At 47.7% G+C, this 16,693-nt stretch overlaps 1 protein-coding gene across 1 annotated transcript in view; it reads right to left on the minus strand.

The window, feature by feature from the left end:
- Positions 1-16,693, minus strand: part of MFHAS1 (malignant fibrous histiocytoma amplified sequence 1) — a 35,053-nt gene that overhangs the window by 17,943 nt on the left and 417 nt on the right. Inside the window, 1 exon segment of the mRNA XM_039551409.1 lies at positions 13,883-16,691. Coding sequence (XP_039407343.1) covers positions 13,883-16,691 — 2,809 coding nt within the window.

Here is a 16,693-nt window from a genome sequence, read left to right on the forward strand (position 1 = left end):
GAAGCACAGCTAAAAGTAATAAACTCTGACCTGGAGCCTGGGCATGGGCCTGCCATAAAACATGACAACTTGGGATCCCATACAGGCAATAAACTAAAGGCTGGTCAAGAACTGCCCTCAAGCTGCCCAACCTCACTACAAGGACCACGCTGCCACGCGGGTGCCTGGGGGAAGGTGCAGCCATGCACTGAGTGAATAGCCACACTGCTCAGCTTCCCCCTAGCCAAAGACACCTGGCCACACTTGCACAGTGGCCAGCTTTTAATGGGAAGCACAGTTTTAGCATCTGCAAAGTGCTGGGCCAGAAATCCAAGTCACAGATTCAGAGCCGACCTACTGCACTTCCCAAAATGGTCCATTAAGCATCTCCTCTCATCGCACCCTCTTCAGCCCAACGGCTGGTTGGGGGGAGTTTCTTTATTTTCTTTTGAACTTTTTTTCTTTTTTTAAATCAGATCCCTGTGTGAATCACTAAACTGAACACAATCTTACCATGTCCGGCAACATTTTCTTAACATTGTGTTGAACTTGACTGCAGGCACTCAAAAATGTGCATGCGTGTATCTACATAACATGCTAAACACTCTTTTGTCAGAGAAGAAAGATGTGATTTATTTCAAAGAAGGACAAAGAACAAGTTAAAAATAACAGAGAGCTTCAAAAGCTTTGTGGTAGTTTTCCATTACAAAAGACACAGAGAAAAGTGATTTTTTTTTCTGATCCCAGGGGAAGGTTCCCAAACTTTTCTTTCATCCAAGGAAGTCTTCACTTTGGCTGAGCCTTTGAGGCACAAATACATTGGCTAGGAAAAGACGCACACAAGACTCAACTCTTGACTGTTTATTTCAGCATCTCACCCTAGCAAGGCTCCAAGCTGACCACAGCAGCCACTTGCTGAGCTGAATTATTTGCCTATGCAAGCATCAGTTAAGATCTTGCCAAAATCCAGTAATGATCACCTGAGAACCCGTAGGGCTCCCTCGGGGCACACACATGCTCCTCTGAGAAACGACAAACTTCTCGCTTACTCAAGGTGCCATGAAAATCTCGCCAATGCTGAAACACAGCACGATCCTTCACGTGACAGCATGAGCGAGACTCCCCGCCCAAAACTCCTGAAAGTACATGTTCAGGTACGCAGATCTGATTGGACCTTTTAGTGAGGACAAAGCACACTGGAGTTTCATTACCTACATAACCCTCTGGCACCATCATGAACCTGAATAAAAGCACCTGGAGATGACCAAAGTTTCAGAGTGAGGCTCACGTTGCCTCTATTTTCACCCACTGAACATTTCTACACAACTGTCCACCAGAAGTTAAAATGATGCTAAAGTAAGAAATAAATTCTTGTTCAGCAGATTTCTGGGATATTGAGGTCAGCAAAAACGGTGTCTCTTCCCAAAATCCCAGTTGTCTTCCTTCACTCCATCTCAATATGAAAGCAGGCGTGGGATGTTCAGAAACAAGTCAGAAGGCTGTTGAAGCAGAGCAGTCAGCTATAATCAAGTATGAGCTTGAACCTCCACAGAGAAAGTTTTAACAAAGGAGATGGCTTAAAAAACACCCAAACAACCCAAACAAATAAAAACCCAAACCCAAAATGAGTAAGGAAGTTGGAAATCTTGAATTATATTCCTGACACCAAGAGCTCAAGGTGCTCAGCAGGGCATGATTCCACCAGTGCATTTTCCAGGCAGGGATGGCTCAGTCCTGGTCATAACAGTGTACAGTAAAAGGTCCATGAATTAAAGAGACCTGTGAAACCAGAGGCTTGACTGGTTCCCATGTAAGCCTCTCATTGCGTCTGCTCCTTTGGTTCCAGCCAAACATCTCTCCTATACTGTCCTCCCAGAATTTGGAGGATGAGTGAAGTAGTGGTATGTGTGTGTGTTAAAATCCATCACCACTGCCACTCACTACATCTACAAGATGTTGGAGAAGTTCAGAGCCATTGAAGCTCTGAGCCCCAGAGACCCTCTACTGAGTGGGCAGGGCTCAAGAGAGCTGAGCAGGGCTGTAAAGGGGGGCCCCAACACAGCACTGGCACATGCTCAACATGAGCAGGCTGCCCTCAGAGCCCTGAAGCTGCAGCACAGCCGCCTGACTTCACAGAAACAAATTTCTTCTTTCACACTGCAGCCATCACTTAGTGCTCAACCAAAATAGATTTAAGCTGTTCTGTAGTAAAAATAACAGCGACCAAGAAACATTATGTCAGATCACAGGAAGGGGAAGCTCTTTTTTGTTAGATTTTCTAAATTTAGCCACTTTGATATACCAGAGTCATATGGATATGAGAATCTTCCAAATCTAGTGCATGCATCACTGTCTGAAATAAGAGCACAAAAATCTCTCGGACAAAGAAAGAGGCTGTTCAAAAGGAAGGTTTAGAGAAATGCACAGGGAGCTGAAAACTCATCTGATTATGCAACGAGTGTAAGTAGGCCTGGTGCTTGCTGCCGACTCCCTGGTTTGGAAACCTGCCACCAAGAACCCTCTGCTTCAGCACATTCAACCCCATCCAGCAGTTCTGCCTATAAAATTGCGGTGGGTTAACCCTGGCTGGATGCCAGGTGCCCACCAAAGCCACTCTACCACTCCTTTCCTCAATGAGACAGGGGAGAGAAAATACAGGCCGCTGAGATAAGGGCAGGGAGAGATCACTCACCAATTGCTGTCATGGGCAAAACAGACTCGACTTTGGAAAATTTAATTTTTTACCCATCAAATCAGAGAAGGATAATGAGAAATAACCCAAATCTTAAAACACCTCTGTCCTATCCAGTCCTTCTTCCTCTGCTCAACTTCACTCCTTTTTGCCTCCTGATTTTCTCTACCTCCTCCCTCTCCAGTGGCACAGAGGGTCAGGAATGGGGTCTGCAGTCAGTTCATCACAGATTGTCTCTGCTGCTCCTTCCTCCTAAGGGAAGGACTCCTCAGACTTTTCCCCTGCTCCAGTGTGGGGCCCCTCCCACAGACTGTAGTTCTTCACAGACTGCTCCAGCAAGGGTCCCCCACAGGGTCTTAAGTCCTACCAGCAAACCTACTCTAGCATTGGCTCCTCTCTCCATGGGTCCATAGGTCCTGTCTGAGGTCTGCTTCAGCACAGGCTTCTCACAGGATCACAGCCTCTTTCAGGCATCCACCTGCAACTGCTGCTGCAAGGGGGTTTGTTTTTTTTCCCCTTTTCATATGTTATCCCACAGGTACTGCCACCACTGCTGATGGGCTTGGCCTTGGCCAGTGCTGGGTCCATCTTGGAGGCATCTGTCAGAGAGATGGGAAGCTTCCAGCAGCTTCTCACAGGAGCAAACCCTGTAGGGCCCCACTCCCGCTACCAAAACTTTGCCATGCAAACCCAGTGCAAAAATACAGCCACACACAGCAAGGGGGTAAGAAGCATCATGCACACCAGGAGAGGAAACGCACAATCTTCCATCTCTTCCCCTCACTGCAGTAGCACAGACATATAATAAAGGATAAGTTGTCCATCTTCCCCTGCCTGGAATGTCCTGGAAATGCGGAGAGGTCCACCTGCTTGTTTCTCTCTGAACACAGCATGCTGGCTTCCAGAAGATACAGTCCAGATGAGGCTTCCCCAAGAAAGCCAACCCATCCAAAGGACTACCCAGAGAATACTTTGAGCCAGAACTGATTATTGCAGCTCTCACTGCTTGTTTCTAGTTGGGCTGCTCAGCAATACAGTGGTGCAAGACGGAGCGACTCAAGAAGTTCAACAGTGGGACAGAGGCTGGCTGGCTCAAAGCGCACATTAAGGCAGCGGAGGCCAAGCCAGCAGCTGTTCTCTCAACCTACAGCGCACTTTAAAACCATTTTAGACCAAGAAACAGCTCCCTATCATTGAGTGAGAGTTTGGCACCACACAGCTCCTGCTCAGTCAGACACCGGTTTGTCTGGATTTGCAATTTCCCATGCCCTTTGGCTACTCCCGGCTGCGTCTGCAATTTGCAAGACGCCTTCCGTACACTCAAAGGTGTGCAGAGCAGCCCAGCTGCCACCCTACTGCCACTTCTGCTCCAGCTCCTGTGCATCTCCTCATGATTAAATCACCCTGCTAAGGAAGGTAATCGCTCCTGTGAGCCACTCACAGCTTCACAGATGAAGAATTACCAAAATAAGGGGACAAGTAAGTTATGTAGCTGCCTCAAGTCCCCCTTTGGTCCCATAGAGACAAGGTCCCAGCTGTTCGGCTCTTTTGGGGAGAAAATAAAGAGTTCTACATAAACAATTTGAACTATTCCCTATCACACATCACAATAAATACAGCTGCAGATTATTAAACATTGAGGATGTAACCCTGAAAAGTGCAAAGATCAGCAATTTGACAGACAATCATGCTATTTTCCCCATAATGTAGTAAAAGAGAACATGTGTACAGACTGGTGAGTTACACACAACATAAATACAGAAAGAGGGTGGAAAGATAAAAATTCAAGTGTCAGGAGGGTCAATATGAGAGGACTGATTATCAGAATGGGTCTTTATCACCAGCCATCACTCCATCTCTTTGTACTTCATTCTTTACTGATCTCAATTTATCTGAGAATTTGAATGAGAGATGAAAATCCAACTGTTCAGACATGGGCAACAGGAATATTTAGAGTAAAAGACTGATGTCAGGCAGCCAGTCTCAGACAGAGGTCCCTGTCTCTCTGTCCTCCACTGTACAGCCTGCACACATTTCAGCTCTGCAAATTGCTAAGTTCTAACACTATCTGTTCAGAGAAAAACTGCTTGCCATGCATACCTGACTGCTGTGTTTAAGAAAGAGGCCACAGGGAGTGGAGAAGGTACTAAATAGCCAGCAACAGAGTTCCACAACTACAGCTAGAGAAGCAGCAGGGTTCTGCTGCACCAGGTACACTCGTGGTCTGTGCTGCAGGACAATTTTGCAGTTCTGCTGTGTCCATCATAAACTTTCAGAAACAGCATGACAAAGATGCCTTTTTCTTCTGCTGCAAGAAGCTCATCCTCTGTATGCTGCCCATGTAGCTGGGGTGGGGGGAGGGGGTTGGGTCTTCCTGAATATGAGAACACTTGTTTTGGGATAAGTTTGGGACAAATCAACCCTTCTAGCAGTTCTCTGCTCCCAACCTTGCATTGATGCAGAAGAACTAAACACACTGTACATGTCTCTCAAAGTTAAGCAAGGCCAAATCACTGTACATCTTCAATATTTTTCCACTGTGTGGTTTCATGGGGCAGAAATCACTAGACACATTGGATGCAAACTAGGTCAAGCACCGCTGTCTCAAACTCTGCAGATTTTGATGCTCTGGAAACCATGGCCATTTAATTTTTTAGAAAGTTCATCGACAACCGTACCCTACTGCAAGGGCAGGATCTGTCCCCTATTAGATACCATTGCTGGAGAGAAAAACACCTGCTAAAAATGCAAAGAACATGCTCCAAGAGGAATTCAGCACACAGACTGGAAAGTTACTATGCACAGATAATTCAAGAAACAACTCTTAATTGAAGTGTGCTATAATCTTGTATTCTGTTAGGACAAAAACCTACAATATTCATTTTATCACCAGTCATTTGTGGGCACGAGGCCCATAAATCCCTGTCCTACCACTGTTGTACCTTTGTTTTGTTCCTGTCACATTGTAACAGGAAGAGACTGAAAACTCTACAGAAAGTGATGGGTACCATGAATGAAGGAGGAAGGAGTTTTCTCAGAACAGTCTAGGTTCCCTCAGATAACACAAATAAAAATGTTTCTCTAAACTGGACTCTTGGCAAACATCACCCTAAAACTGGGTATAAGAGATACCCTAGTATTGCTTGCATAGAGTCTTGCAGAAATGCAAGAAATCCCACCACTAAAAGCCCAGCAGAAGTCTCCCATCATCTTATCAGCACAATTCAATGTATCCTACATCAACAACAATACAGCTGCTTCCTGGAGTGTTCGAGCACCAAGTCTGAGTCAGCACGTGGCAATACAAGGCAGGTCTGAACAGGATTTGAGATGGAACTTTATTTTGTGCTGAAGGTTACTTGACCTCGTTCAGTTCAGTCTGATCTTCACAAAGCACTCAGTTTAATGAACTTCCCAACGGAAGCACCTTGCTCATCTCAAAGCTGTTGTTTGGTTCATGCAGAGCTTGCCATGTTCAACTGCCAATTCAAAATTAATGCTACTTTGTAAAGTCTGTAGGTCCTAGGTCATTTTCACACCCGTCCCCCACCAATCCACAGCTAAAACCAGTAAGGAGTGTACTCAGTACACCTTTGCGTAAAGCTCAGAGCTTTTGAAAATGACCACTGTGAAAACAAAAAAACACATCTGAAATTAAGGTCTTGCTTTAAACCACAACCAACTCCAGCAGGCAAGCACTTCAGCAATCACAGCTCAGTCTGAGCACAGCCTCCATCCACTGGCCACAGACAAGTCACCCCTAACCACAGAACCTGCGTTAAGTCTGAAACCACACTACTATTGACCATGTTGGCAACCCGATCAGTGTTAGCACCGAGCCTTAGCCAGGAAAATACCACAAGTACAATATGTCTTCAGCCTCCAGCAGGCTCCTGAGGCAGAACCGTAATCCCTCAAATATGTTCCATCTGAACTTCCCAAATTAAATTTCTCCCAAAGCTAACCAGCCATTTTTTTTCACAGGTCTTGCACCCCCCAATCTCAGTTCTTCCATCTGGTTGCCCAGAAATAAACTGCTAGAGGACAAAACTCTCCCAGCTGGTCTAGCTGGAACAAAGGCCACATTCACACAGGTGACCTTGCCATCCAAGACTGTAAACTTCATCCACGCAAGAGCTTCTAAAAACATCACGGCCTCCTCATCCTCTGTATAAAACAGCTCCCTCACACTGTGGTCACCAGAATCCCATCAGCTCTCCTGATGTAGGCAAGACCACCATATAAGAGACCATGGAGGCACGCTGAGATTCCTATAACCCAACTGCATTACTTACTCAGACACAGATAAGTTCTTAGCTAGTCAAAAGCCCTGATACATTTTGTTTGCAGCAGAGGAATTTGGTGGTTATAATTCACACAGAAATCTTAGACACTCCCTTCCCACTCCTTGTCCCTACAAGGAGCTCCCTTAAAACAGGCATCCCACAAGCTCCAAAGCACCTGAGAAGGGGCGATCTTATTTGGCACCAGCCAGCTTGGTTACTCTCACAGTTGTCCACATCTGTGTGACAAGCACAAATACCACAAATAAGGAGAGGGAGATAAAAGGATATAACTGATTACCTTGTATTCAACCCCCAGACCACAATTTTCTTTACATATCTACATATCTAGAGGTTATTCTTTCTGTATTCATGATGGGGGGGGATGGGGAGGGAAGGTATAAAAAAAATTGTACACTGATGACTTCCAAGAATTCAAACCCCACACAGGACTTTCCACTAAATAAATTTTTCTCCTTCTTCCCTGGCAAATTGCTTTCAAGAGCCAAACAACCTGCACTATTAGTAGCAAATTACTAACTGGAGAGCATGCTAGGCTACCACAGTTGCCTGCTAATACTGCAAAAGCAATGCACACCACAGCTTACAGGAGAATTACCTACTAGATGCACTCTTATTTTGTTTTTAAACTGACACTGTTTTTTCACTGCTCTATCCCAATGTCAAGTAACATGTTCACGACCCCAAAAGACAACAATAATTCAGCACGGTTGGTGATTTTCCACCATCCGCTCCTGAGATGCATAAGCAGTAGGCCCCTGTAATACATGCATGTGGATCGTTCACATGCTAAATCTAAACTAAACTTACACAGGAAAACTTTTCCCACTTCAGTGATTGTAGAAGCAGGCATCATATCACCAGATGTGTGAGCACACAAGACAATGGATATCATGTTTCATGACACCGGTGTCCACAGCATGCTGAAGCAGCACACAAATCAGTCCTCATGTAATCAACTGACTCCAGAGAGCAGAAAACCTACATCAACATCTTATCTCACCCTCACAGTCAGTAGCTTTTAAACAGATCTCATGCAATGAAACAAAGAATCATTTGGTACCCAGCAACTCTTTTATAGGTCATTTCCTGCAAAGACAAATTTCAGCAACTGTAATAAAAAACACAAACCAAAAACACAAACCAAAAAAAAAGTAATGCGCTGAAGGCCAAAAACTCTGCTTTGCTTCACTAACCAAACCAAAAGGATCCACTCAACCAAATCTAGCATCTCCCTGGTTCGGTGATGACAGCTCAAAGTCCAGAGGCTCAAAGCCCAGAGATGACTCCCACGGGGAACAGGTCAGGGCAAGACAAGTTGTTAAGGGACAAACCAGAAGAGCTTCCCTGTACCGGAGCTGACATACCACAAAAGCTTTCTTTTCTCACTAATGCATAGAAACTTTTTGCGTAAGGAAGAGGATTCCTTTGAGCAAGGAAGAGGATTTCTTCAAGCAGTGTTAAGTGTGCAAGTTGCCATTCTAATTTCAAGTAATTTTAACAAGTTCTATATTAAGAGCTTTAAAATAAAAGCCCGCAAACACACACAATACAAGGTAACCAGACACTGCAGGACAGCTTTAAGAAGGCAATTCAAAAACCTCAGCCTTTCCTCAAGCATCCACATTCCCTCCCATTCCTGTGTCCTCCCAAGCTAGACGGTCAGGCACAAGCCCAAGTCTGCACTGACTACTTCAGTTCTCTCCAAAGACTGGTTCCCACATCTGTGCCCCACCAGGGACAGTCCCACGGCAGCCATCCATGCTGCATACCATACTCTTCCTCTGGCAATTTCTCAGCCTCCTCCAAGACCACAGAAACATTCATTGTCCCTTTCAACAGGTTGTTTAAATTAGAGGATGCCACAGCCACTAAACAAGAGGACCTGAAATGCTCACCTTGCAACACAGGTTAATGTGAAGCAAATCTCTAAAAATCCCTCGTAGCAAATAGGCTACTACTGTGTTTCTACACTGTTACCTATAGCAAGTCACACCAGTCAAGGTTGTCACTTCAACAGCACAGAAACCAGCTCTAGTCAGTAAACTAAATTATCCATGCTAGAGCCACAGAATGACAATAGCTTCCCCAAGTCCAGCAACCAATCTATGCTCTTCTACTGAACCACAGGGCCCTGTTCAGCTTCATCCTGCCAGATCATCCACAGCCACAGCTCACATGGTGCTGAAGTCTTGTCCCATTGTCTCCAGTTATGCCCCAGTACTCTGCTGAAGCCACAGCCTGCAGGATAGTGTGACAACAGCCCCAAAACAGACATAAGATCTACTTTGAAAGTCAAGCAAAAAAAGACTCCACCTGCAAATGGGGAAAATAGAAGGCTGCCTGATGCTAGCATCAGGCTCTGTAACAAGCAGGTGTTGTTCTACTGCAATTGTCTGTGAAAAGAACCCCAGCTACTTAAAGCATGACTACAAAGTGGAATTAGATACCTGACATGAGCCTTTCACTGAGCAGCAACTCAGATTTTGGAGCAACCTCTGAGCCCTTCTGACAAAACCAGTCCCACCCGCTCTCGCCTCACCTTGCATTGGGTGACTCGACAGCATGACACACCATAGGATCTTCCACCTTCCTATCTCCTGACTCTATCCCAGCCACCAAAAGAGGTTATGATAGCTTTTGACTCCAATGTGGGGCTGGTGAGCATGGTTCACTTCGAATCATGAGCACAAGGTGGCCTATTTAGCCCTGCTCTAGCCATGACAGAGACACTCACAGGGGAACTACACTATGATACCTCTGTCTGTACCCCTTAAAGTGACTGGCAGGATAATCCTTGCTTCTGTTCACCCTTGATGTGGGAGACAGGCAGAGTAGAGGCTTGTGATCTCCTCCCTGCTCTGATACCTCAAGAAGGGGATAGTAAGGCAGGCAGCCAGTGTGCACTTTTCTCTCCACAGGAGACCTCTTGCTAGTCTTCCAGAACCTTTCAAAGCTCCCCAATAGCTCTGGAGCATCCTTCTGGACACGGGCTGCTAGGCTCACACAGTATCTTTGCCCATGGCTTTCCATTTGTTGTCATATTTTTATTCTGTGAAAACCCACATCCACTTATCTTACTTGTGACAGCATTCTGCCCATCTTCTACGACTAACACAGACCCTGACTTTCTTATGTCTAAACTCATACAGCCACTTCACAGGCAGGAATAAAGGAAAACCACTGGTCAAACATAATCCCTCCCTGTCCAAACACCAGAAGAATCAGACATAGAACGTCAGGATACCTTGTACAAAAGACAGTCTGGAAGCACACGTGGTGACCCAGACCTGGCCTAGCACAGGGCAAGGGGAAACAGCAGCAGGGCAGTTAGCAGGTGCACACGAATGCAAGCTTGGAAAATCCAGTCACATTTGTCCAAACAAAGCACACGTGTCTACTATCAGACAGATGGCAAACTATCTCCATCCCCCAATCCCAAGTCACTCAATAGCTTATGGGACATGAATAACCTAAAAGCTCTTCCATCCAGGGGGTAAAAGAACATCACATACAAATGAGAGCATTTCACAATGCCTGTGATGACCCAACTGAGGTCCTGTCATCTTGGAGAGGTGAACCATCCCTGTTGGTCACTCCAAGCAAGGATATGACTTTCTTAGGCTGGTAGGGACACTTTTACTTATATATAGTGCATATGTAAAGAAAAAAAATATTCAACACACTGAGTTGTTATCAGCCGAGTGGATGACTGCAGCCTCAAAGCACACTGAGATTGCAGCTCAGATGCCAATTCAGTTACTATTTCACCCAGCTACAAAACTGTTTCAAACACGAAAACTTCCTTAAAAGGACCCTAACAAGGCATTTTTGTATCACTTTCATTCACTGCTTGCAATAAGCCCTCAGAAAACTGAATCCAGAATCTCAGTTTTTATTAACCATTTCTATGCACAGTAGCTTGTTCCTAGAGTATTTCCATGTGTATTATTAATACTGGAAGCTATAGTGTGCAGGACAGAGAGGAAAGGGAAGGAGAGGAAAAGCAAAGATTAATCCTCAACTTGTGAACTACCTTTTTGAAGGGGATTCCAACAAAAATTTTGCATGACCAAAGAATGCACCATCAGTTTCATGAATGACGACACAGATTGCACAATCACTCAGAGCCAGACTGCACTTCCATTTTTGAGCACAAATTTGGCAGTGTCTCCCCAGAAATATTTCGCTTATTAAGGTCAACTGGCTGCAAAGCACTTCTTCAGTGCAGTCCTAAAAAGCCCACAGACTTATTTAAGTATTAGGAGCATTGTAATTGCCAGGAATTTCCACTAAAAGAGCTTGGAAAGAAACACAGACATCTATCTCCCTCACTACATATTTTTGTAACATTAAACCCATCTCTTTCCTACACCTTGTCAAAAATGACACCAACCATGATTCACTTGCATGACAGCAAGCTTGGCAGCATGACTTTAAACATGCACACCTCCCAGTCAACAAAATCAAGAGGAAAAAAAAGTCTTCAGCTTCATGAATGCCATTTAGGGGCTCCCAAACAGTCTTTTACTCATAGAGCAGACACACAGCAAAGAATATTTTAGATTAAATGCAGACATACAGACCTCCCAAGCCAAATCACAGCTCACATTTTTCATATAGTCCATATCACAGGTGGGCTAGATCTAAGCATCATCCAAGACAACAAGGACCTTTCTCAATAAATTGCAGCCTTTAATCACTCTTCAGCATTTCCACAGATCAGCCTTGCCTTTTAAACATGTTTGTCTGCTGTTCTCCCAGCTAGTGTGACGCAGTATCCATGTTTAAGAGAGTCATTCCCTGCCCCAAGGTAGGGTCACACCTGGGATGCTATCCTGTGCCCCTGATAGCAAGGCCTGACTGCCCTGCTCGAGCTCCTCAAAAATGCTGCAGCCCCCTTTCCACAGGCAGCATCATCCAGGTGCCATTCACAGACCTGGCACACAAGCCCCAGCTCCTCCCATGCTCAGCACCCTGCTCACCTGTGCCTTCCCTTCCCAGCACATGTGGCCTGGCTCCCAGGAGAGAGCAATCCTTTCCCACCTCTAAGGAAACACAGATGGCACAGCCAAATCCAAAGGAAAAGGCCCTTCAATACCTCTCTCATGCTTCTGAACCTGCTCTGACTATCACTGGGGTCAGCAACAGCACCAACTGCCTGCAGGCAGTCTGGCTCCCCTTCACATTTCACTTTTAAAGCATCATCTACTCACAGGGAAAAAAGGGACAGCCACAAAGCATTCACCAGTTAAGAAGAAATAAAGGAGATACGTGACTGCAGACTGGAATTCTCAAGCCAAATTTTCAACAGCTGCCCATGACACCATCACACTGCATGTACATGTTTGCTGTCTTGACTAATTTTGGTGGGGTTTTGGGGAGGGTTGTTGGGTTTTTTTGTTTGGTTTGGTTGTTGGGGTTTTTTTCAGGGGTTCTGTGGCACGTTTGGTTTTTGTTTCCAGGTTTTTTTTTTTTTTGGAAAGCAGATCACATTGCCCTAAGCACCATGACAGCAGCAAGATATCACTCAGCATGTCTCACAGCATGGGTTCACCCCCCCAGTCCAATGGCTCTTACGTAAGTGAGCAGTTAAGAGGGAGATACAGTTGATGGAACCAGGACTCAGGCTGAGGAGCAAGCAGCATCTCCTTATTCTAAATGTCCAGAGGAAAAAAAACCTAACAAAACAAAACCCAAAAATCCAAACCCCAAAACAATCCCAAAAAACCCACGCCTTATTGATCACATTTACTTATGAACAAATTCAGCACCACTGCTTGCTTTAACTCAAATCATGCTACAGTTCCCTGCAGAATTTCAGGCTACCTCTTAATAATGTTACAACACACCTCCAACATGGTTGTTAAAATGCAGATTTCTGGAGCATTGCTCACAGTCCAGAGTGTGTTTTGATTTCATGCAGATTTACACATCAAAGCACCCTTCCCATGGCACCCTGCAAGCCGCAGAGCAAACCCAAGCAGAACTGAGAGGACACTAGTTAGGAGGCAGTACCTGCACAAACAAAGTAAAACAGATGCTGCTGGAAAACATCACCAATAAAAATCACAACTTCAGAGGTGACAGCTTTATAAAGCACCACGACCAGTCATGTTCCAGAGGAGAGAGGTTATGCTTTTTTCGTTTGATGAAGGGAGAGAGAGGAAGGAAAATAAAATCCTCGTGAGAACAGCTCCAAAAGGCACAGTCTGGGAATCACTTCTAGGTGAGACACTTAAACAAAGAAGATGGAGTACCCTTCTCTCTTCAGGGAGGAATGCTTCCCGCTAGAGACAGGGCTCAGAGAAAGCTCTTTTTACACAGGGCTATGGAGACCAACGCACCCATTGTCTACCAGGAGGAGCTCTCCTGCATTCAGAGAGGCTGCAGCACAGGCCAGGTTTTGGGGGTGGAGGGTTGAAGTGGGGGATGGGGGACACCTGCAATGTTTTAGACATCTCTATGTGTGTTTACAAATAGCTCCAAGGAAGTGGGAGCTGCAGGGTGAAAGGAACTAGGGGGAAAAAAATCCCCCAACACCACAGTCCCCACTCAAAGGAATCAAAACAAGGAGGACAGGTTAGAGCCTTTCAACAACAGCACTGCCAACCCTCAGGGCCAAAACCCAAAAAGCAGAGAGAAAAGGCACAGACAAAGGGGGATGTAACACCCCCCTCCTCTCAGAATAGGGTTATTTTAAGCCTGTCTCCTTGGAGCTACCCTAATATTTTCTCTCATGACTCAAACCACCAGGGAAAGGAGCTAGAGCAGAGAAGAAAAGAAAAAAGAAAAAACAAAAAAAAAAAGAAAAAAAGAAATAGAGCTAGGGCTGACCTCATAAGACACCTTTCTAGAAGGGGCAAAGCTCCAGAAGAGATGAAAGGCAAGCTGGGCTGTGCCTTACCTGGAAAAGTGTGTGGGTTGGGTGACCCTCTTTTAAGGCACTTTGAACAGAGGACATGCACAGTGTAGTACAGGCCCGGCCATTCCTGGAGCAGGACATTCAGTTCTTCCACTAAAGGCGTAATAGCTTGCCAAGCTGTCCAGATATTTGGTAGGGACGCATGACTAGCGATAGACAGAGTGTCTGGCTGCAGAGCTCCCCTGGCAGGCCGGTAGCTCACCACCACAGGCACCTTTCCCCGGTAGGCATAAATCTGGTATTTGCCATCCGACCGCTGAACCACGTGGCTGTTAATCTGGACACTGTAGCGTGCAAACAAGCCGGGTGGGAAAATGAATGGAAAGCTATATTCAATCTGCAGCTGCTCCACCACGAAGGACTGTCCGCTCAGATTGGTGCCATTGATCCACGCCTCTGCATGGGGCACCTCATTTTTCACGTAACAGGGAAACTTGTACCAAGCAGCTGCCCCATTTAAGGGCTTGCATTTGGGTTTGTTGACACAGTAACATAGCCCCATCTTCTCCAGCAGCTCCAGAATGAGCTGCAGATCCTCCCGGCTCTGGATGTGGGGCTTAAGAAGGAGACGGATAACATGGGCAGGAAGGAGGCCATGCAGCAAGAAGCCCTCCACGTAATGATGAAGCTGAGTGATCCTCAGTTCGTCAATCTGGGTGTCACTGAGCAGTTTCTGTAGCAGCACGGTGGCATCCCGCTGGCAAAAGACATTGAGGATGTCAATGAGCCGTGGCAGGTTGTGGAACACATACTCCCGCAAGGTGAGATGCTCCTCAAAGTAGAGCAGCTTTCCACTCTCGTGCAGGTAGGACAGGGCACTCTGGAGCCGATCCTCCGTCAGGCCTGCCTGCAAGCCCAGTCGGGCAGAGTCCCACCAGCTAAGCCACAACTGCTGAGCTTGTGGCTGGAAGTGCAGTTCCTCCAGCACTTGCCAGGACTTGGGCAACACCCGGTGCAGGTTTGGGAAGATATCCCGGTGCTCAGCCACCGAGAGGAGCTTGTCCCGCAGGCGACGCACCTGGCAACGGTCCTGGCAGCTGAAAGGCAGCACTGGAGAGAGGATCTGTGGGCGGTGGTTGAGAAGATACTGAAACTGGGCCTTCTTTCGCCGCAAGTTCTTGTCTGAGACTCCGTAAAAGGCAGCGTGTGGGCTGGAGCAGCGCAGGTCAAAGTCCTGTCCCAGAGCCTCATCCACCTGCTGGACTAAGCTCTGGAGTCCCTCAGCATCCCTCTTCTCCTGCTGAGCGATCTGGTGATGGATGTCCAGGCACTTCTCTTCCAACTCCCGCTCCGCACAGAGGTCGGCATGGGTTCCCACCATGCACACCACAGCATGGGGCACCTTGGAACTGAGCCAGTGTAAGAAATAGCCCACAGAGGGGTAGAAGTGCTGAGGGACGTAGGCACTCAAATTCACCACCAGCACGTACAAGGCTCCAGGAGAGAGGAAGAAAGACTGGATCACATCATAGCTTGGGTCCCCTGCCAGCTCGTACACAATAAATGTCAGGCCCCTCTCTGCATCCGCTGTCCAGTCCATCACCTCGATGCCCTTACTGCCTCCTGATAGTCCTAGTCCCAGTGGTACTTGGGGGGCACTGGATGGCAGTGACAGTGCAGGGGATGGTGTCTCCCCTTTTGCTCGGTGAGAGGGCACACGAGAAGGGATATCCTGCCGCTCAACAGGGAGACGTTCCACCTGCTGCACGACAGGTACCCGAGTTGAGGAACTGTCTTGAGGCTCTGGAAAGGGGCAACACCCAACTGTCACCCTCCCAATGTCCTGCTGCTGCCCAGGAAACCCTCTGTGCTGGGTGCTCCCTGCCTCCAGGCTTCCCATGTCCTCTCTCTGCCCATTTTCCTCCATGAGGCACCGTCTCAGCAGGGTCTTTCCTGCATCCTTTAGGCCCATGAGGACCAGCTTGAGGCGGGGTTTGAGGGCAGGCTGGGAGTGGGCCAGCTCCTGCTGGTAAGCTGCGATGTAGGGGATGCCTTTCATGCACACCTCATAGGGGGGCTGGATGAGGGGGTTGTCTTTGATCTTCCACAGGGTGACACGGGAAAGCTGCCCGAAGCCCTCGGGCAGGATGGCGATCTGGTTGCCTTGCAGGACCAGCTCCTCCAGGCTGTGGAGGAGCACGATGGAGTCAGGCAGGTAGCGGATGCGGTTGTTGTCCAGCCAGAGAGTGCGGAGCTGGTGGAGCTGACAGAGGTGAGGGGGCAGCACGGTGAGCTGGTTGCGGCTCAGGTAGAGCTCCTCTAGACTGGGCAGCGCCAAGATGGCAGAGGGGAACTCCCCCAGCAGGTTGGAGGAGAGGTTCAGCATCTTGAGCCGCTGTAGTCTGCCAAAGCCAGCGGGCAGCGCCTGCAGCCGGTTGCCATCCAGCATGAGGCTCTCGAGGGCACTCAGCTGGCAGAGGCCCTCTGGCAGGGATGCCAGCCCGGTGCCGCTGAGCCAGAGGATCTTGAGGCGGCGGAGGGCAGCGATGCCCTCGGGCAGGGCCCCGAGGTGGCGGTTGCCGGAACAGTCGAGCTCCTCCAGAGCGGCCAGCTCCAGCAGCGGGGCAGGGAAGGAGGGCAGCAGGTTATGGTCGACGTCGAGGGTGCGGAGGTGCCGCAGACGGCCCAGGCCCTCGGGCAGGCGGCGCAGGCGGTTGAAGCTGAGGTCGAGCTCCTCGAGGCAGCCCAGCTCGGCGAGGCGGGGGGGCAGCCCCGGGCCCTCGGCGCCCAGTTCGTTGTGGCTGAGGCTGAGCTTGCGCAGGCCCCGCAGCCCGCCAGCGCCCCGCCGTCCCC

The sequence above is a fragment of the Corvus cornix genome, chromosome 4 (genome assembly GCF_000738735.6).
Source record: "Corvus cornix cornix isolate S_Up_H32 chromosome 4, ASM73873v5, whole genome shotgun sequence".
Classification (NCBI taxonomy): Eukaryota; Metazoa; Chordata; class Aves; order Passeriformes; family Corvidae; genus Corvus; species Corvus cornix.